This window comes from Marmota marmota, unplaced genomic scaffold (assembly GCF_001458135.2).
Source record: "Marmota marmota marmota unplaced genomic scaffold, marMar, whole genome shotgun sequence".
Lineage (NCBI taxonomy): Eukaryota > Metazoa > Chordata > Mammalia > Rodentia > Sciuridae > Marmota > Marmota marmota.
In genome coordinates, this window is record NW_026000108.1 from 37,579,020 (window position 1) to 37,603,021 (window position 24,002).

Consider the following 24,002-nt stretch of genomic DNA (forward strand, 5'->3'; position numbering starts at 1 on the left):
CCTGCATTGCTTGTGGTCCTTTCTTTCCTTGTCTCTTCATACTGTTCGCGTTCCTTTCTACTTTGTGAAACTGTTGTGTTATTGAATTTTCCCCCTATATATTTATATTGGTCTTGTATAGTTGCAAAGTCTCCCTCGCAGGCATGGGCGGCGGCTCTGCCCCTCCTCCAATTGGGGCAATGTGCCTACCACGCCGGCAGGCCGCTGGGCCTGCTCTGCCGGTCGGTAGCAGGTCCGCCTACCTTGCAGGCGTGGGCGGCGGCTCTGTCCCTCTGCGGGCCGCTAGGCTTGTTCTGTCGGTGGTCGCAGTTCTGCCTACTTTGCAGGCGCAGGCAGCGGCATTGCCCCTCTGCAGGCCTCTGGGGCTGTTCTGCCAGTGGGTCGCAGGTCCGCCTACCTTGCAGGCGCGGGGGGGGGGCGGCTCTACCCTTCCTCAGGCCACTGGGCCTGTTCTGTCTATCGGTTGCAGGTCTGGCCTGTTCTGATGGTGGTCACAGTTCCGTCTACCTGGCAGGTGCGGGGGTTGGGGGGCGGCTCTGCCCCTCAGCAGGCCGCTGGGCCTGCTCTGTGGGTGGTCACAGTTCTGTCTACCTAGCTGGCGCAGGGGGAGGGGGCGGCTCTGCCTCTCAGCAGGCCGCTGCTCCTCTTCTGCCGTTGGGTCGCAGGCCCGCCTACCTTGCAGGAGTGATTGGAAGCTCTGTCCTGCCGCGGGCCACTGGGCCTTTTCTGTCGGTGGTCACAGTTCCGCCTACCTGGCAGGCGCAGGGGGTGGGGGGCGGCTCTGCCCCTCAGCAGGCCGCTGCTCCTCTTCTGCTGGTGGTTCGCTGCCTTTTACTTTTTTGAACTTATTGTGTTTATTAATTAGGTTGCAGATCCCATGTGTGCAATATATGACAGCAGGAAGGAGTGGTTGAAAGCACAATTATAAAACTAAACATAATAATAAATGTAATAATAAAAATAAGATAAGTCCCCAAAGGATACTTGAAAACTAACTGTAAATTATTATTCATTGTAATAGAAAATGAAAAACTCTTATATGAACCAGGTCAGGGGAAAAACAAATTTGGGGTACTAAAAGTGCCCTGAAAATTATGAGTAACTGTAAGAGATTGAACTATAATAGAAAGGATAATCAAAATGAATTTAGAGACTTCTGAAACCTGAAAGTACTCTCATCTTGCCTTATTTTTGAGCACACAAATAATTTCACTTAAATCACTCTGAAATTAAGAAGTGAGAAAGTAAGAGCAATTAAGGCAGAGTGATTTAAGTGAAATCATTTGAAATTTGGCAGAAATAGAACTAGAATCCAGTTCCATCGGCCTTTGGTATTCTAATTTCTTTTAAACCATATATTCTCCTACATTTTTGCAATCCTTTGATATTTACCATATATCCTGGATACATTTTTATGTTCCTCATTTCATTAATACTACATGTCTTATTTAATACATCATCTTATAATTATTGCTGATTTTTTTTTTTGCAGTCTTGGGGATTGAGCCCAGCACTATTATAATAGCTATGTTCCCCACCCACTTTACTGAGCTCTTATTTAATCCTCATATTAATTTTATAAAGTATAACTGTCATTTAATAGACAAGAAAGCTGTGACCATGATTTCATTTGCTTACTTTCTCAATCACTGCAGCATGTTGATTGGTGGCCCTCCAATAGATGCCCATGCCCTAACTCCTGGAACCCGTGTATGTGGCCTTATTTGGAAAAGGGTCTTCACGGTTGTAGTTAAAGATCTTGAAACAAGGATGATCTTGGATTTTCTGGGTTGGCCCTAACATTATTTATAAGGTTCAAAGTCAGAACAGAAGGAGACATAAACACAGAGGCTATGTAAAGATGGAGGCAGATACTGAAGTGATATGATCACAAGTCAAAGAATTGAAGCCACCAGAAACTGGTAAAGAATAATTCTCCCCCAGAGCCCTAGGAAAGAGCAGACTTTGGACTCCTAGTCTCCAGAACTGTAAGGGGATAAATTTCTGTTGCTTGAGCTGTGCAGCTTGTAGTAATTTGTTACAGCAGCCCTGAGAAACCAATGCAATTATCTTTTGGATTGCCATTGTCTCAGAACAGAAAGGGCCTCTTTACTGTCTTTCCATTTTGTGTTTTTGTTTATTTTTATTTTTTTGTGATGCTGGTGATTGAACCCAGGTACAATACTAAGCAAATGCTTGACCACAGAGCCACATCCCTGGGCTGACCACCCCATATTTTAACTTATAAGAAAGACCTAACCACGTTTCTCTCTGTGTGTTCCATGAAGGAACCCTCTGCAGCCAGTTCCTTACCATGAAATGTTTCCCTGAATGATGTGTCTAATAATAGTTCTTTTCTTCTACAATTCAGAATCACTGCTTTTATCCTCTCTCAAAGCAATGGCAACCCATGCTTTTTGCAGTTAAAATAATATATGCCTTTCCCCTATTCCCAGCATATTTTACACACTAATTAAATTAGTACAAATAACATGAAACCTACTTGCACTTGAAAATGCAACTTATTCTTATATTACTACTCTGAAAACTTCCTAACACTTTAATCCAGGAAATAATTGATGTTGTTTGTGAACATACGTTTAACACATGCTATGAACATTTTTTAAAACTATACTTGGTGTTTCAAATAGTCCATGGCTCCTTTTTATTGATTTATTCTGATTGAAAATTATTTCTTATCCTATTTAACATTATTCTGAATTATCTCTTTGTCCCTCCACATCTGTCTACTCTTCATACTCTCTATCCTGCAGAGGGTTCTCATGATGATAAGAATCATCCGGAATTTCACCCATACTTGACTTAGATTATTTAAATGATAAGATTTAGGACTTTGGAGTTTATGATATTTAAATTAGATTTTGGATCTTATCCACAGCATGCAGATCAGTTGTGTCCCCTTCTGTCCTCTTGTTGAGCCTGAATTCAGTAGGTTAGAGGCACTGTCAGGAGAGAGAGATCAGGGTATTTGTTCCTTCTTTTCTCTCCCTGCAGGACTGAAGGGCATTCAATGGCTGTGCTCCTCTGCCCAGGGACATCACCTGGACAGTTGGAGACCCCCAACCCTATGTGTTGCCATTGTTTCGAGAGAGGATGCCTTCATGGCACACAGAGAGAGAAAACTTGGTTAGGCCTGTCTCGTAAGTTAAAATATGGGATGGTCAGCCCAGGGATGTGGCTCCGTGGTAAAGCATTTGCCTAGTATTGTCCCTGGGTTCAGTCACCAGCATCACAAAAATAAAAAGGTGCTGCTAGCCCTTTCTGCTCTTCCAGCCTTGGGTGGTGGAACTGCATCTCCCTATCAACAGAACCTGGTACTTCCTAGCACTGTTTATTCTATTTGTTCTGCCCACACTGCCAGTCTTTTCAATAAACTCTTCCAGTGACCCCTGGGGGTGTGTTGTGTGTCTCCTGCCTGACCACCACTGCAACAGCATTTGAGTATCCTCTGACAGCATCAACCTACACACTGAATACAGATTTCTCACTGAATAAGATTATTCTGGGTTTACCAAACCCTTGCAACTTCAGAGAATTACGACTGGTTATGACAATTATGGGTCTCTTTCTCCTCTAAAAGTAACAAAAACAAAAGGCGGTAGCATAGGATACTTTTGTTCCTCTTGGGCACTTTTAAATAGTAGCTTGATAAACAACAGCAATAACAAATTTAATTTTGATTAATAACTGGATTCTTATCACTGAATGATTTTGGCTTCAAAATACCTGTCATCTCCATCAATGATGCATTCAGGGAAGGCGAGGCTACAGCCAAATAACATGATGTGCTGGTAGCAATTGAGACGATGGAGGTATGTGAAGAACTTGATGAACTTCTCCATTTTCATGTTTTTGATAACTGAGATGAGAGGTGTCATTGTGTTATGATAAGGCAGCATCTGACATTGGCTGTGGGTGATGTTCATGCAGGCACCTGAGAAGTGGAGATAATTACATTTAGAAGTAGACATATCAGAAATACATGTTTACAAACTGATTTGCTGTGACAGGTTACTGTGCTCAAAAGATACAGTATATTCTACAAATAATTATTAAAAGTAAAAATTGTTATAGAATATCATGCACACATATAAGTATGTGTAGTATGTAGATATGATATGGAATCAACCTATTAATATTGATAGAAGTAGAGCAATTATTTCCTGGGCAAATAGCTGTGGGATCACAGCTGGCCAGGACAAAATGTATCAAACAAATTTTAAACATGCTTATCTGATGACACTACAATATCATTTCTAGAAACTCACCCTAAGTAAACCATCATGGTCATGAATGTAGATTTATCTGCAGGATCTTCATCTCTGCATAGTTTACTGTTTTTTAGGAGAGAAATCTATCTAAACATTCAACAAATGGAATTGGTTCTAAACATTATGGAATGAACAATAATATTTTATGAAATATAAATGCTTTAGAAGAATAACTATACACAGTGATGCTCATAATGTCATGAATAAAATCAACAAGCCACAAAACCATCTGTATACCATGATCTTGTTTCTGAAAACACACAATTATACAAGGATTTGCAAACCTCCCTATATCACAATTCAGGATCAGCTCAGAGCCTCTGACTTCATTTTCTTACATAGCCAGTTCTTCTGAGCACAACGACAGTCATGGACTTTCCATTTCTTTCATTCCAGAAACTCACCTGGTTGATCCAATATAAACTAAAATGTTGACATGGGTCTCTGGGATGGGATTTTAGGAGCCTTATATTTTTTCTTTAATTCTATAGTCTCTTATTGATTCATATAAAGATGTATTGCTTTTATTTTTTTCCAAATGATATAATCAAAATTAAATTTGTTATTGCTGTTGTCTATCAAGCTACTATTTAAACACAGAATCTTCAGGCTTTAAACATACAGTCAAATAATTAATTATATTTTGAGGGAGGGAAAAATTAGAAGGGAAAGTTCAATAAGAATGGGAACAACTCTTCTGATTGCTCAGAGAGAACTTGAAGAAAATGTTCTCTCCAAACATAAGGCTAACTCCACTTTAATAAAAACAATATTAAAAATAAGGTGGTATCTTTGATAATATGGCCAAACATGTACATCTGTAAGACACAATAAATGCTGCCCAAAATAGCAGGATTTCCTACCCTTTCTGCCTCACTCATTCAAACAGGTCACTTTACAGTCTACTTCTGACCCTTTCCTTATCTACTAGGTCTTCTACTAAGCAACATTTCCAATCTCACTTTTCTTTCACACTGCTCCAAAAACCTTCAAAGACCTGTAGGAAGTCTTTCCCCTGAATGACCAAATTGTAGCCATCAGATCAAAGAGTCTCATACCATGAAAAGATACAATTCCCCATTGTTGGATAATATTCATTGATCACCCACAAAGTGTTGAGCTCAGTGGGTCAAGATCAAAACATGGTTTCCACTTTCAAAGGCAACCAATGACATGTGGAATTTTTCTCTGCACCAAGAACTTAGGGACAAAACCCTTTCTTGTACCTCACCAAATTCAAAATATAAAATGAGACAAAAGAAAATTACAAGGAAATTTTCAAATAAAAATATGAAAATAACACAAATAGACAGAGGTATACATAAATTCAGTTTACCATAAGGGCTGAGGTAGAGCAATCTGGCAGATTTCATGAAGATGATGCTCAAATTGTTCAGAGAGGAAAGTTAAGCAGATGTCAGTGTGAAAGAGCATTATGGGCCGGGAAGAGGATACACAGGCACCAGACTCAAAAATGCCACACTGTGTACACTGTGCTACAAAAACAGAAGTTTGCTTATAAGACACAAAAGTAAGTTTTTCTCTATCAAAAGCATGCACTCATTTTCATAAAATCAGACTTGAAAAGACATTTATTGAAAATCAACCTTGTGCTGGGCACCAAAACAGGCACTCAGATTCTCTCGTTCACAATTATCGTAATTTCACAATTCAGTGAAATGATATTATATCTATGTTATACATGAGAAAACTCAATTTCAGAAAACCACCTGGGGGTACTTAGCTATCGAGAGCAAATTCCAGAAATGAAACCTCTGTCTTCTGAGTAACTTACATCTGGATGCAACAAGCTAATGTAAAGAGCGTGATTATTTTACAAATAGTTTTTAAAGAGGATAATTATTAATGGCCCATGAAAGGAAGAGGCTAAAATTCATATAATATCACAAGGTTGGTGTATGAGTTCATTTTCTGTTTCTAATAATACAATACCACAGACCTGGTAATTGGAAAGAAGATAGCTTTGGCTTATGGTTCTAGAGATGCAAGAGTGAGGGGCCACATCAGGTAAGAGCGTTCTTGCTGGTGGGAAACTGCAGAGTTCTGGGACAGCATGGGGCATCGTGTGGCAGAACAGCTTGTGAGCTCAGGGCTTTCTTCCTCTTCCTATGTAGCCACTATTTGCATCATGGGAACCTCACATAGCCTCATTTAATCCTTAATACCTTCCAAAGGCCTCACCTTCATATACCATTAGAATGTGACTTTGAGGGTCCAGTTTCCAATACATGAAATTTGAGGGACACATGCAAACCACACAGTGTATCTATATTAATATGTAATATGCCCATATATACTCTACATAATTTGTTTTAATGACATTGTTTTCTTTAGAAATTATCAATTTTAAAATCTGTACACTTGAGCCCAGACCACATTTGAAGCAATTAGATGACCCCAAACTCATGCTCCTCACCTAGACAAAAGAAAACATTGAATATTGAGAGATCATTTGAAAAACAAAAGATAGAAAAATTATAATTTGGTCAGCTACAATTCATTCATGGCACTATGAATTGCACAAAAGAAAAAAAATATATTTCCCTCTATATTTCTCTCTAATAGCTAATTCCCATGGGAAGAGAGAATCTATACTCAGGAAAAGTAATATGAAATCCTAAATCTCAGAAGTCTTAAAATAATTGGTAAAACACAAATAATAATGTGTTATATTTGTGTAATGGTTTTCCAAAGTATGATCAAATTATAAATTTTAATCCTAAGAATATAACACATATTTTCTCATAATACATAAAGAAACTAATGCTCTCACAGGTAGGTAGAAAGACAATGGATGGGCAAACAAATACCTAAACGGACCAAAAAAAGTGATTTAAGAGAAACACAAGGTCAACAGCAGAAGCGAGACTGTTGTTCAGGTCCTCATAACATTCTTCTTCCTCAACCACAGTTGTCAATAGCACAGCAAACACTGAAGAAATCCCCAAGAGCAAGAATTTGATGTTGGATGGATGATGAAGAAAGATTAGATAAAAAGAAAGAACTCATTTTGTTGTTGAAAAATTTTAAAAGGTCTGGATTAACAGAAGCATATAAAAGGAGAAAAATAAAAATTTAAAGATTGAGAATAAAATGCATGTGACAAAGAAAGATTATAAAATTTCAGTCTGGGCTGAAGTGTTCACCAAACTTACCTAAGAATTTGCTCATACCCAACAAATATAAAAGAGAATTACTTCTAATACTCTGGACTTCAAACTTTTTATATTCAGGTAATTATGTCAGTATCCTATTACCCCTCTCACTCAGCATGTGGATCAAATCATTTTTTTCTAGAACATTCCATTGTATTTGAGATATGTAATTCTGCTATTGTATGTAGATACATTCTTACCAGAAGAAATGAGTTTTCACAAGCCAGCTACATGCTGTGCTCCATGGAAAGTCACTTGTCCCTGAGGAAGGGGAGGGCACTATTGAAAATAGGCTCATTTGCTGTTGTTTCTCAATCAAACTTTGTTTTCTTAGGGTGGAAGAAACGAGGGGATCATTTTTCTTCACTAAGAACTTACTACTGAGTCTAATACAAATTAGAGAGCAGGGCTGATATACAAGAAGATGTATAACTAACCAAAATGTTCCTATAGACATCACTATTTAATGAACTGTTCTAAAGAACAGTTATGCCAAGTTGGGAACTAGAGAAGAGAATCTAAAAACAGGTCTGGAAAACAAAATTGCTTCTTGATGCAATATACTTTTAGTTTGTTCTAGTCTGGTCTGGTTTGGTCTGGTTTGCAACGCTGGGAGTCAAACCCAGGACCTCCTCATGTGTGCTAGGCAAGCACTGCATTACTGAGCTGCATCCCCAGACCCCAATGCAGTGTACTTCTAGTAAGATAGAAATATTTATTCTTATTAGTGACTCGATTCTAAAGCTCCATTGCTAGTAAGACATGATTTAATCACAAATTTTCAGAGTACTCATTGATAACAATGCAGGTCTACAATTTGAGAAAAAAATAAAAATACAAAAACAAAGTGCTGCTGAAAGTTGTTTTCGTGATTTATTTTGTTTTGTTTTCATAACCTAACTCAATGGCTTTCTGGATGAAACTTGGACTTTACTGCTCATACTTCATTGTGAATACTTCTAGATACTAGAATCAGGAAGCAAAGATGGGCCTTTTTAGGAATTTTCCTTATGCTCAATTGGAAATTATGATAAGTTTTGTTCTGACTTTTAGAATTAAATAATATGAATTTTTAAAATTCTTACTAATTTTAAAGCAGAATGAAGAATAGTTAACTTTTCAAAACTAACATAGACTTCATCAACAGTCCTGAGTAATCTTAAATGATGATCCCCATAACTAGACAGGCCTAGGGTGGGGGGTGCAGATCCACTTACTAGACATTTCTGCACTGAGTTTTTATATTAATGATTTTTGTTACTCACATTCTCTATTTTCCTTAATTACAAACGATCTCACTTTAAATCTGTGCAATATGGCAAATATTGAATTGCATAGCATTTATTTCAACAGAAGGTTTTTTTAATTTCTTAAAATCAAATAAAATATTGCTTTTTAAATATAAGCAAAACTATATCTAAACCATAGTGATTAGAATACATAGTAGTATTATTTGATAGGAAAGAATCAAACCAAACAATAATGAAAAATCAACTTTCTTTTTTTTTTTAATTTTTTATTGTTGGTTGTTCAAAACATTACAAATTTCTTGACATATCATATTCCACACTTTGATTCAAGTGGGTTATGAACTCCCAACTTCACCCCATACACAGATTGCAGAATCACATCAGTTACACATCCATTGATTTACATATTGCCATACTAGTGTCTGTTGTGCTCCGCTGCCTTTCCCATCCTCCACCCTCCCCCCTCCCCACCTCTCCCCTCCCCTCCCCTCCTCTCTCTCTACCCCCTCCACTGTATAACCCTGAGGGTCTCCTTCCATTTCCATGCAATTTCCCTTCTCTCTCCCTTTCCCTCCCACCTCTCATCCCTGTTAAATGTTAATCTTCTTCTCCTGCTCTTCGTCCCTACTCTGATCTTAGTTACTCTCCTTATATCAAAGAAGACATTTGGCATTTGTTTTTTAGGGATTGGCTAGCTTCACTTAGCATAATCTGCTCTAATGCCATCCATTTCCCTGCAAATTCTATGATTTTGTCATTTTTTAATGCAGAGTAATACTCCATTGTGTATAAATGCCACATTTTTTTTATCCATTCGTCTATTGAAGGGCATCTAGGTTGGTTCCACAGTCTTGCTATTGTGAATTGTGCTGCTATGAACATCGATGTAGCAGTGTCCCTGTAGCATGCTCTTTTTAGGTCTTTAGGGAATAGACCAAGAAGGGGAATAGCTGGGTCAAATGAAAAATCAACTTTCTAAAGTACTTTGGTACCGTTTGCCTAATATTCTAACAGGAACCCTTGGTAACCTTTCTGACTTCCTTTACAATCTCGTATATTTCATTAAAGGTCTACTAGAATGGATTCCACTGTGCCAGAAGGTGACATTTTATCAGAGCACAATTGATCTGCCCTAATTTACCTAAACTGACTCCTTTTAACTCATGGATTTACTTCACAGTTCTCCCCTGTGGACAGTTCTTTCCATTTGTTTGTTCTACTTCCAAATCCTAAGGATGCAACGAGATTGTAAAGCAGAGTTTTTGCAGACAGCCACTTTTAGTGGTTTGGAAAAAAATAGTCATGAGGGGGTTGGCCTTCTTCCCAAATGTCTCTTTTCTATTCCTCTCATCTAGTCTCATTAATTTTGGTTTTGGTTCCCATATGATATCCTTTATTACAACCTCTTTAGTTTACATCCTTTTTCTGGTTGTGCTATTTTGAACCTTCTCACATCACCCCTTTTGTCTCTATACTTTTGTCCTCAGTATTTACTTTTGTTCTCAGCCCTTTCACATACTCATTTGCTCATTTGCCCTCCTTATAAGCTATTATCTCTGTTTCACAGCTGAGGAAACAAGGTTAAGTGATTTCCCCCAAGGTTCACACAGCTAGTGAATGGTGATGCTGGAATTTAACTCATCTCATCCCAAGTCCAAGTCTCCTTTCACCAACAGCTGCCAAGCATCATAGTTAAAGGCATCTACTCACCTGGGTTTATGCTGTTACTCAGTGAGGGGACCCTGAGTCCCGCAGAGGCAGGAAGGGCCTTGCTCACTGTTCGCCCAATAGACTTCTATTGAGCTCCTGCTATGAGCCAAGAAAAAATGATATTCTAGTAACAAAGCAAAAGATACTAAGCAAAATAAAACACATGCCCTTATGGAGCTTATGGTCTAATAAAACACACACATACACACACACACACACAATAAATATTGTCCAACATACATGATTATACACATAGTCATAGTCCCAATGCTCTGAAATACCCAAGGGAGCAGATATGCCTTCATAAAGGAAGACTAACATCACAATAAGTTTATCCTTATTAAGACTGCACAAAGACTATGAGCTTTGTGAAAATTGTCAGAATCAAATTGGAGTCACTTGTGTCAACCCTATAATAATAGATAAATAAATCTGGGAGGTTATAAAGGGAGAGTTCTCATGCATGACTGCTTGGTAAGAGTGACTCTCATGAAAGACTGCCACAAACACCACCTAGCACAAAGGTCATCACAATCTCACACAAAAAATACTTCTGTAAAGATTTCCACCCAATGACTGCTGTCTCCACTTGGAATGATGTCACCTTTGCTGTTGCTCCTTCTACCCAGGCATTATTGTTTAAAAATATCTTATATAACCCTTGTTTCACCATAAAAGGCTTTCCCCTAAATAAATAAGGAGAGAAATTAATTACAGTAGATGGGGTAGAGAGAGAAGATGGGAGGGGAGGGGAGGGGAGATAGTAGAGGATAGGAAAGGTAGCAGAATACAACAGTTACTAATAGGGCATTATGTAAAAATGTAGATGTGTAACCGACGTGATTCTGCAATCTGTATTTGGGGTAAAATTGGGAGTTCAAAACCCACCTGAATCAAATGTATGAAATATGATATGTCAAGAGCTTTGTAATGTTTTGAACAACCAATAAAAAAAAAAAAGGCTTTCCCTTGCCTCAGCTTCTTTGAATATGCACAGTTTGCTGTGGAGGGCATATTCCCATTGTGATGCTCTGCTATCCACAAATAAATTCAATTAATCATTGGAAAGTCTCCCTTTGATTTTTATTCAGGTTGACAATCTTAAAAGTAAATTCCTCTTTTAAGAAATATACCAGAACTAAATATTCAAGCAGCCTAAATATTGTAAAAGTCTAATGCCAAAAACCAATTTGACCCAGCCAGCGGGCTTTTCATTAAGTCATATTCATGCTCAAATACATTGCTCATTGCATCCTGTCTTTATTGTTCCTATTATAATATTGAAGTCATCATTTCATATTTTATGGGATTTATAGTCATGAAATAAAAACATCAAAGGGAAGCAACTCCCTTTTCTTCACTAGAATATTCAGAGCAGCTAAACTACCCTATGTGGATCCAGGGAGCCACAACAGAGGCCTGACTTCAGAAAACTGGCCTTTTCTGAGTACAGCAAATGTTTCCATATGCATCTCATTTTAAAATGCTCCTGCATAAATCATCTTCTTTTCTTTGTGCCACAGCATTAGCACTACCTAATTCAGATAAAACTCACCTTGAGATATAATTTCTCTTGATAAATCCATTGTAAACTGAAAATATCATTAAATCAAAAATTATAATTAAATATACCTAACCTAGCCACACAGTACACTGTAGAGTACCAGGTGTTTACCCATGATTGTGTGGCTGACTGGGAGCTAAGGCTGACCACCACTGCCCAGCATAATGAGAGAACATAATGAGAGCACATTGCTGAACTTGGAAAATATCAAAATTCAAAATATAGTTTCTACTGAATGCCTATCAAGTTCACATCACAATACAGTCAGAAAGTCTTAAGTCAAATCATCATATGTTGGGGACCATCTGCATTTTCTTGTTTAGTTATTTGTTTATTCCCATTATCCTCCCACAGTAGAACGGGAACTTTGTCACTACAACACCACAGGGATACCAAGTATTAGTCATGCAATAGTTATTCCATGTATGAGTTATGAGATTAAATAGAACGAACGTGATTTCAAATGGCTTTTATAATAGGTGGAAGTAGAGATGAAAAAGTAGGCATATCTGAGACTCAAGGGCACCAGTGCTGATGACTAACAATGATATTTTCAATACCCTGTTCCCTAGAACTCACCATGGTATAGGAAGTTGTCCTAACTTGTTCCCTTCATCAGATCATTTTGTAGTGTGGACTACCCTCTGGACTATAGTATTGCAGTTGGAAGTAAAGGAGGGGAACTGCTCCTCACACTCTAAAAAGCTATACCTGCTGATCTCCTTATGCATACTCAGTTGCTTTAGCATAAGTCTCCACTATGGTGGACAAAAAAAAGAAAGATGTGCCTACAAACTGTAAAGGCTGGAGAAAGATCAATAGATGAGTACCATACACTAGACTGCTGCAAGGAGGTCTGCGGAGACAGTGGATATGACCATAGAAGCAAACTCTGTAAACTTTTACAGCTAAGTAAAAGCAAGCTCCTCTAGAACTGAGAAACAGTAGCCAGGAGGCCACAATCAAGCCTGGCTCTGAGGTCCAGCCTGACCATGCAAAGGCTGTGTGATCTCAACCTCTCAAAGTAGCTTAATTGGTAAAGTAGAAATAATAAAAATGCTAGTCATCGGCTGGGGTTGTGGCTCAGAGGGTGGTGCTCGCCTAGCATGCATGAGGCGCTGGGTTCAATACTCAACACCACATAAAAATAAAATAAAGGTATTTTGTCCACTTACAACTAAAATATAAATATTTAAAAAATGCTAGTCATACAGTTGTGAGGATCGAGTTCATCAGGAAGTGAAAGAGCTCCAGACAATGCCTTTGTTCCACTGATGCTCAACTGATACTTGAAGAATGAGGGACTTTCAAACAGAAAAACTACAGGATTCAGAGGCCAGTTTACTTTGAAGTAAAAGCTCAAATAAATCACCAGTATCTATTCAAGTTTATCTTTTAATATGAAAGATATTTTAAATTTTATTTCCATTTGTAGTTTTTATAGTGTAATAAAACTCATTTGGAGATAAGGGAATAAAGATCTTCAAGTGATCTCTAGTCTGGATGCTTGCTAATTGCTTTATATCGTGCCTTAATCCTTCTATAATATTATTTTAAAAAGCCATTTTTATTCCTGTTTTATGAAAGATGAAACAGACTCAATGAGGGTGAGAAAAGATTCAGGTTACATAGCAAATAGAATTGAAACTGATGTTAAGTCTTTCTGATCCTGTAGAATATACTTTTCCTCTGTATTCTGTCAAAAAGTCTATTTCATTTTACACATTATAAACTTATTTAATTCATGGTACAACATTTTGGTAAAACTCTTTGGTGGATTCTAATAATAGAGTTTCTTCTTAAAGATTTGGTAAAAACTAGATCTTTGCAAAGAAACCAGTGAAACTTTTATATATACAAACAGAGATATGAAAAATTGTGCTCCATATGTGTAATAAGAATTGTAATGCATTCCACTGTCATGTATTTAAAAAATAAAATCAATTAAATATTTAAAATAAGAAAATAAAAATAAAAATGGGTTATGATCACAAAACTAATAAGCAACATGAAAACATATGAACCCATAAAAATCACGGATAAAGTAAATATATAGTCAAACCAGAATATTGTAATGCTGTAGTAGTAGTAGTATGTAAATAACTTACATTTTAACTATGAAGGTTAAAAGATAAAAGCATTGAAATTATAAGAGTTTTTTTCTATTAATTTGCCAAGGGACATAAAATGAAAACAACGCAAATTGTGGCATTAAAAATGTAAAATGCCATTGAAACAGTTACCAGGTTAAAATAGCATGTTCAAACTGTGTTGTGTTTTAACTAAATCTTGTGGAAATCACAAAGCAAAAACCTGTACTACATACACAAGAAACATATAATAAGGAATCAAAGCATACAATTTGAGAAAATAATCTAATTACAAAAGAAGAAAGCAGGAGAAAAAGAAAGGAAAAAAGAATTTACTAAACAAGAAAATAGTCAGTGGCCTAGAATCATAGTGACTAGGAAAACGGAGGTAAAAGTATCACAAGTTTGAGGTCAGCCTTGGCGACTTAGCAAGACTCTTGTTACAAAAATGACTGGGGATGTAACTCAGTGGTAAAGCACCCATGGGTTCAATCTCCAGTACCAAAAAAATTTTTTTTTACCTATTAATAGTTACCTTGACAACAAGTGGATTAACTTCTCCAATAAAAAAAATATACAGTATCTAAATGGATTAAAAAAAATTTAAAAACAATACCCACTGTACAAGAGACTCATTTCACTCATTTTATTAAGTATATACATAGTTTGAAAGTAAAATGATGGAAACAAAAAGAGAGAAAAGGTAGCTATATTTAGATCAGGAAAAAAAAATGCTTTAAGTGAAAAAAAAATCTTAAAAAGAGACCAAAGAAAGGTCATTATATAAAGACAATTGATAAGAAATATAATAATTGTACACATATATGCATCCAACACTAAAGCACCTAAATACAACAGATATTAATAAATCTCAACATAAAGATAGATTACAATGCAATAAGAGTAGGAGAAGAATAGGGAACTTTAGTCCCCCACTTTCAATAATGGGTAGCTCATCTAGACAGAAAACCAATGAGGAAACATTGGACCTGAACTACTATTAAGAACAAATGGACCTAATTAGACATGTACAGAACATTCCATCCAATTGCAGCAGAAAATACATTCTTCTCGAGAACTTTTGGAACATTCTCTAATAGGTCACAGAATGAATCTTTAAAAAAATTAAGAACACTGAAATCACATCAAGTATATTTTGTGACCATAATAGTATAAAATTAGAAATTAGTAACAGAGGGAATATGTAGAAATTAAACAATATGTTCCTGAAAAAAACAATGGATAAGGTAAGAAATTAAAATGATAGTTAACATCTTGAGACAGATAAAAATGTGAAAATAGCATACTAAAAGCTAAAGGATGCAGCGAAGGCAATTTTATATGAGAGAAATTTATGTCAATAAATGTCTAAATCAAAAAAATAGAGACATCACAAATAAATAACTGGACATTTAACCTCCAGAAAATAGAAAAACAAAAAGAAGAAGAAAAAACTAAGGCCAAAGTTAGTAGAAGGAAGGAAACTATAAAGATCAGAGCAGAAATAATTGAAATAGACACTATAAAAGCAATAAAAAAAAATCAGCAAAACCTAGAAGGTTTTTTTACAAGGCAAAAAAAACCCTTAGCTAGACTCAGAAAAAAAATACTCAAATAAAATCATAAATTAAAGAGAAAACATTATAATTTATACCACAGATATTCAAAGATGCTTAAGAGACTACTATGTACATTATATATGGGAAAAATTGGCAACTTGCTACACATATACAGCCTACCAAGATTAAATCATGAAGAAACATCCAAGATATTTTTGTTCCGTTGATAATTTTAAACAGACCAATAGAAATTGCATCAGTAATAAAAAAATCTTCCATGAATGAAAAGCCCAGGAGCCGATGACTTCACTGCTAAATTTTACCCAACATATAAAGACCTAATACCAACCCTTCTCAAACTCTTCCACAAAAAACTATAGAAGGAATACTTCCAGAGTAACTTCACAAGGCCAGCATTATCCTGATACCAAATCCAGACAAGGAACTAATTATAAGAAAAAAAATTATAGACCAATGTCACTGATGAACATAGATACAAAAATTCTCAAAAAAAATGCTAGCAAATCAAACTCAGCAGAAGTTTAAATCAATCATTCACTTCGAAATGCAAGGATAGTTTCACACACACACACAAAAATCAATAAATGAGATACATCACATTAACAGAATAAAGGACAAAAGCCACATGACCATCTCAATAGACACAGATACAGCAATAAAGCAGCAGGATACAAAACCCACATGTAAAAATCAATAGTATCTTTATATCTATAGTATTTTCATACATTAACAACAAATATCAGAGAATGACATTATAGTAATTGTAAAAAAAATTAAAATACTTATGAATAAATGTAACCAAGAAGGTGAAATATTCATACCAGCCATGAAAGAAAGAAAGAAAGAAAAACACTAACAAGTGGAAAGATATCCTGTATTTGTGATTTGGAAGAATTAATCTCATAAAAATTCCATACTACCCAATGCTATCTAGAAAAATAAATGAAATCCCTATCCAAATTCCACTAACATTTTCCACAAGAATATGAAAAAGTCCTAAAACTCATGGAACCACAAAGGACCCCAAATTGCCAGAACAATCTGAACAAGAAAGAAAAACAAAACAAAATTTAAAACCCAGAAAATTAGAGGCACCGTATTACCTGATTTGAAAATATACTACAAAGCCATAGCATTTAAAAGAGCATAACATTGGCATTGAAGCAAATACATGGACCTTGACATCTTTTTTATGAAGATGCCAATATGCAAAGTAGGGAAAGGGTAGTCTCTTCAATAAACAACACTGGGAAAACTGGACAGCAATATACAGACAAATGAAAATAGACCCTTATCTCACACTATACACAAACATCAGCCCACAATATATTTAAAACTCATATATAAGCTCTGAAACTATAAAACTACTAGAAGAAAATATAGGAGGAAGCCCAATAACACAGGAATGGGCAAATGATATGTTTAATATGATCCCCAAATCAGACAAATGGGATGACATCAAACTAAAAATCTTCTGCACAACAAAGGAACCAATCAACAGAGTGAAGAGACAATCTATGGAATGGGAGAAAATATTTGTAGACCCTACATCTAATTAAGGGGTTAATTTCTAAAATATATAAAGAACTCCACTCAATAAGACAGCAAATTTAAATGAGCAAAGGATCCAATGCACAGCTCTTAAAAGAAAACATACAAATGGCCAACAGATATATTAAAAGATGTTTAACATCATGAATCATCAGAGAAAAGCAAATTAAAACCAAAAGAGATATTACTTTGCACCTGTTAGAAAGGCTATTATTAAAACAACAGCCCCAAAAGGAAAAATTAACAAATGTTTGTAAAGATGTAGAGAAAAATGGAGCCTTGCACACTGTTAGTAGAAACATAAATTGGTTATAGCCAGTATGGAAGTAAGTATGGAAGTCCCTCAGAAAATTAAAAATAGAATTACCGTGTCTTTGATCCAGCAGTTCCACTATTGAATATACAAAAGATATGAAATCATTAATTGATATCTGCTCTTTCATGTTCATGGCTGCACTATTCACAATAGCCAAGATTTGGAATCAACTTAAGGATACATCAATGGATAAATGGATAAACAACCTGTAACGCATATACGCAATGGAATACTATTCAGTACTTCAAAAACAGGGCATCCTATCATTTGCACCAATATGAACGAATCCAAAAGACATTACATTAAGAGAAATATGCCAGGAAAAGACTATATGATCTCACTTATATATGAAATCTAAAATAGTTGAACCAATTGAAGTGGAAAGTAGCATTTTGGTTACCAAGAGCTGAGATGGGACCAAGAGGAGAACTGGGCTGCTGGTCAAAAGACACAAAATTTTAATTAGGAAGAATTGAGTTCAAAATATCTATTGTACAACATGACATCTCTAGTTAACAACCATGTATTATATACTTTCGAAATTGCTTACACAGGAGATTGTAAGTATTCTCTTCACAAATAAATATTTGAGGTTAAAAAAGAAAAGAAAAAGAGATCCAAGCAATATGGTAACAGGTTTTTTTCTCATTATTTTCATATAAATAAAGCAGCCAACACTTTTCACTAGGGGAAAAACTGATTGCAAGCTCTCACCAAGTGACCATTTAGGTTGGGAATGCTTAGTGTCTATTCCTGGCTGTGGGTGAAGTCAAATCAGGTCAGAACAACATCCACTGAATCAAACAATTAAGGTCATTCTCTAGGCTAGATAATTCACACACACACACACACAAAAAGAAACATTTAGCCAGAACAATTTCTGGCAAACCATTGTGAAGAATACAATGTACTTAGGAACATCAGTAAGAGGGTTTCACTAAGATAATAAGAAATACAACACCAAAGACAGGGCCTCTCTATGAAGATTCCAGCTGCTTAACTGACTGCCAACTCTGAACCCAAATATGGTAACCATTTTACTTCTCATAAGAGAAAGTTGTGTTAACAAAAGATGAATTTTCTTAATAACTCAGTAGTGACTTTTGAAAAAAACTTTATAGACATAGTCAAGGCCTAGGTAAGCCAATATCTTGCTTAAATTTATGCAAAAAAAAAGAGATGATGTTAAGTACCTTGTGACCTTGTGCAATGCTGTGTAAATTATCAGAGTTCATTAAATGCTAGCTAGCTGCTTTAGCCAGGAAGAACATGAGGCTTAGGTTTATTTTCTACATAATCACATATATTCTAGACTTAACATTTAATGCAATTCCAACTCTCCTGGTGAAGTCTTCTGGCAAACATCAAGTTTTCACATTCTATATGGTGTGTGTGTGTGTGTGTGTGTGTGTGTTGTTTGTGGGTGTTTGCATGTGCGTGCATGTGTGGGTGGGTGTGTGTAACGAGGTCATTCTATTTTATTCATATACACACATCTATACTGCTTGGTTTTAAGATATTTAAATCACAGTTAATGGCTCATAGCCTGATGCACTCATTCATTCAACAAACACTAATGTTTTAATGTTGTAGGGAGTCAATGTTTTAATGTAAATCACTTATAGTCCATAGAACTAAACAAGCCGTAACATCTCCATCTTACAGTCATTTTCTCATTAATTTTTAAAATAATTACATTTTGTCCCCACAAAATCATCCATTTTAGAACAATGGAGGATTGACCAATACAAATTATTCAATGTATATAGTGCTTTCACATTGGTAGGACAGACACCTTTTCCATACATAGTGTTGTGGCTCTACAGTCTGGTTCAAACCTTGGCTTTACAACTCTATATTTTCTTGGCATTTAGCAAAAGTATTAAACTTCTCTACTTATCAGTTTTTTTCATCTGTGAAATGGAAATACTAATACCCATGTTGTGGGGTCATTGTGAGGATTAAAGCATATTTTCACAATGCCTACTGCCTAGAATGAAACAAAGAAATTTTTGATGTTACAATTGCTATTATTTTATCCATAACTCACAAAAACCCTGTGAACAACACAGGACAAATATTTGTATCCATGTGATGTAGGCAGGAAAATGAAGGCAGAGACATTAAGCTTTCATTCTGCCTTTTTCCTCTGGATTCCATGACACATACATTTTTAGAAGAAATAATTACTCATTTATATTGCATCAAAATTTAAGTTCCATTAATTACCTTTGCTTACTTGTAAAATCAAATAATACTAAACATATATTTTTTTTAAATCTCACTATTTAAAACAGTCAGTGGTAGAAGGTGTGCTTATAGCATGAGCAAAGCCCAACACCTGACGTTTGCCAGAAGACAGGTTCAATCCCCAGCACTTAAAAATAAAATCAAACAGAAATTTAAAATTAGATCATATTTTATTTAGACAACATTTACTTTAATACATCTGAAAATTATTTGATTTTCATGCCAACAATGATAAAAATCAATTCTATAGTGATGAAAGTATAATAAATTGCTTAGTAGAACAATATGTTCATTGCTTATTCACAGTTAGTTTTAAACTTTGCTGCTCATGAAAGTGATGATGTTTTGATGGACTTTGCAGCCCCATGTAGTATTACAGGAATACTATATTAAGGAACTCAAACTTTGAGTCCTAAAAGAGAGAATACTAGGGCTCACAGAGCAGAATGGCATATGAAGCTCTAGATTATAACAACTAAACATTTTTTTGTCCTAATGCATTCATAAAATGCTCACTCAGATACCCTCTCCAAATCAAAATTCTCTGAACTTAGAATCTGTATTATGTTAGGTTTAGGAAAAACTGGAGTTTACCTTGTACTATCTGAATTAGCAAAGGAAGATATATGCAAAGAATAAGGTTGTAAGGGAAGGCATGTTGTAAATACACAAAAGGAAATTTTTAAGATGAACTTCTATCATTTAGTGTATATAAACCATGCTATTTCTTTCTTTTAAATTTATTTTAAATTTATTCTTTTGAATAAATATACCTTTTGTCTTATTACAAGTCAGTGTGAGATTAGAAAACAAATATAAGTTAAAAAAGCAACCACTCAACATAAAGTCAGGGGGCTAGTAGAATAATTCTTATTGGTTGTATCCTCAGCATCACACGCCCAATTCTTAACTGAATAATGGTCCTGAAATTTGGAAGATCTTTTTCTCCATTCCCAACTCCAGGTGTGGGTCCTGACTGCCCAGTAACCAAAGTCCTCCCTCAAAGAACCCTCTGTAACTTCCCACATGGGAGCAGTTCCAAAATTGCTCTGTGATATTGAGCAAGGACTAGAAGAGACCAATTTAAGAGCAGCTGGAGCCTCCAATTCAGTCAGAGGTCTTCTGGTTTTTGGAATGACTTTAAAATGTCAGGGGCAAAGATAAGCAAACACATAAGAATCTGTGGCTTTATCCGCCCTTTCAAACATGACATAAAAGTATTGCTTCTTCCTGGGAAACCAGATGTATATGCATAGTTCACTTTGACTTTATCTTGGAGACCCATGCATTTATCCAACAAAACTGCCCAAACTCAACTGGTGAGGAGTCCCTAGTCACCCTTGTAAGCAACCATTCCTCTCCCAAATGTTGTGCTGACATATCACTGCCTCATATCTGCCTCCTGATTATGGTGTCTGTCACAAGATCAATCCACCAGGAATCAGTCAGCTTGAGTATTTGATACATAGGGCTTTTCTAAAAAGAAAAAAAAAAAGAGAGAGAGAGAGAGAGAGAACCCAAAAGAATGGCTGTACTCTATCATTACCAAGGACAGACAGAGGAATTTGGTCCACTTGTAAATGAAGGCTATGTTTGGCACTAAGTGTTTCTTCCTTATCAAGAACATGTCAACAGGAAATGCTGGTATCCTTTTCTCCTACTTGTTAACCAAATACTGTCAATTCACTTGTCAGATTTAAAAAAAAGAAAAAAAAAAACCTACTCTGTGACTGTGTGAAACTTGGCTTTGAAAAACATAAATTCTGAAAATCCTCTACTTTCTACACTTTTCTTGGTAGAATGGATGATAAATTTGTTGTCAGAGATATTATGGAAGTCATTGAAATAAGAGGGCTCAGGAATAAGAAAGCCAAATAAAGAGGATCATCAACAAATTTAGCAAGACTGCTCCTGATTTAAGTGGCGAATCACATCAGAGTCAAAGGACAGATATCTCCTGGCCTAAGAGGTGAAGATCTAGAGAATGCAATGAAAGACAGGAAAGACCTAACACCAAAAACCATTAAGGGGAATGTTGAATCAGATGTGTTTCTAAGGATGTTCTAATTTTTCCTACAATTGGAAAATTTAAAATATAAATTTTAATAATGATTAATTAAACATTTAATATAGAATTCACCATGTGTCCTAAAAACCTTTGATTTCTCCAAACTATGAAGTATAGTAGTCCCCTTTATTTGCAGGGGATATATTCCAAGACTCCCAGTGATTGCCTGAAATTATGGATAGTACCAAACACCACATCTGTTTTTTTCTATACATTTATGCCCATGATAAAGTTTAATTTACAAATTAGGCACAGTAAAATATTCACAATAATAACTAATAATAAAATAGATAATAATAAAATAGAATGATCATAACTTTTAAAATCTGAAGCACAATATCAAAACTAGCACAAATCTGTTTTTCCTTTTTCGTGATCTCACAGATAGAAGACTCAATTCTTACCATAAAATTTAGCAACCTCAGCATGCAAGTCTTTGTCTTCCCCAATACAATAACTTTTGTATATTCACTTAAAGGAAGAACATTATGGCTTCTCTTGGCCATATCCAAACTGCCTGCAGCACTACTCTTGCATTTTCAGGACATTATTAAGTAAAATAAGGATCACTTGAACACAGCAATGTGATACCATGACAGTACATCTAATATCCAAGATTAGTCAAGATGACTACGATCTGACTAATGGGAAGATAGAGTATATAACATAGACACACTGGGCAAAGGGATGTTTCATGTCTGGGGCAGAACAAAGTAGAATGGTGCAAGATTTTATCATGCCACTCAAAACAGCAAGTAATTTAAAACTTATGAGTTGTTTATTTCTAGAGTTTACTCAGTATTTTCAGATTATCATGGCTTATCATGGGTAGCAGAAACCACAGAAAGCAAAACCAAGAATAAGGGGAAAGTACTTTACAATAACTTAATTAAAAACTTGCTGATGTCACAATCCATCTTTGTAGACCATACACAGCCGGTTTTGAGGGCAAGTTTGAATCCTTTGTAGACCATACACAGCCAGTTTTGAGGGCAAGTTTGAATTCTACTAAAAGAGGCACTAGAAAAAAAGTGTTTTAAGAAAGATCCCAAGAAAATTGACAAAAATGTAATTTGATAAAATAAACTGGAAGAGGGTACATGGGTATTCATTGTATTATTTGTTCTATGTTTGTGTATAATTGAAAATTCTATATAAGAAAATTCTTTTTTTTTATTGGTTGTTCAAAACATTACAAAGCTCATGACATATCATCTTCCATACATTTGATTCAAGTGGGTTATGAACTCCCATTTTTTACCCCAAATACAAGTTGCAGAATCACATCGGTTACACATCCACATTTTTACATAATACCATATTAATGACTGTTGTATTCTGCTACCTTTCCTATCCCCTACTATCCCCCCTCCCCTTCCCTCTCATCTTCCCTCTCTACCCCATCTGCTGTTGTTTAATTTTCTCCCTTTTTTTTCCCCTTTCCCCTCACAAACTCTTATATGTAATTTTGTGTAACAATGAGGGTCTCCTTCCATTTCCATAGTTTCCCTTCTCTCTCCCTTTCTCTCCCCCCACTCGTCTCTGTTTAATGTTAATCTTTTCCTCATGCTCTTCTTCCCTGTTCTGATCTTAGTTGCTCTCTTTATATCAAAGAAGACATTTGGCATTTGTTTTTTAAGGATTGGCTAGCTTCACTTAGCATAATCTGCTCTAATGCCATCCATTTCCCTGCAAAATCCATGATTTTGTCATTTTTTAGTGCTGCGTAATACTCCATTGTGTATAAATGCCACAGTTTTTTAATCCATTCATCTATTGAAGGGCATCTAAGTTGATTCCAAAGTCTAGCTATTGTGAATTGTGCTGCCATGATCATTTATGTGGCAGTATCCCTATAGTATGCTCTTTTAAGGTCCTCAGGGAATAGACCGAGAAGGGCGATAGCTGGGTCAAATGGTGGTTCCATTCCCAGCTTTCCAAGAAATCTCCATACTGCTTTCCATATTGGCCGCACCAGTTTTCAGTTCCACCAGCAATGTACAAGTGTACCCTTTTCCCCACATCCTCGCCAGCACTTATTGTTGCTTGACTTCATAATGGCTGCCAATCTTACTGGAGTGAGATGGTATCTTAGGGTGGTTTTGATTTGCATTTCTCTGACTGCTAGAGATGGTGAGCATTTTTTCATGTACTT

General features: G+C 35.9%; 1 protein-coding gene across 2 annotated transcripts in view; it reads right to left on the bottom strand.

Annotated features, from left to right (window-relative positions):
• The window catches only part of Corin (corin, serine peptidase), a 256,203-nt gene that overhangs the window by 162,421 nt on the left and 69,780 nt on the right, over positions 1 to 24,002 (bottom strand). For both annotated transcript variants that reach the window (XM_048784434.1, XM_048784433.1), the window contains exon 4: positions 3,748 to 3,955. In XM_048784434.1, coding sequence (XP_048640391.1) covers positions 3,748 to 3,955 — 208 coding nt within the window. The remainder of the gene's footprint in view (positions 1 to 3,747; positions 3,956 to 24,002) is intronic.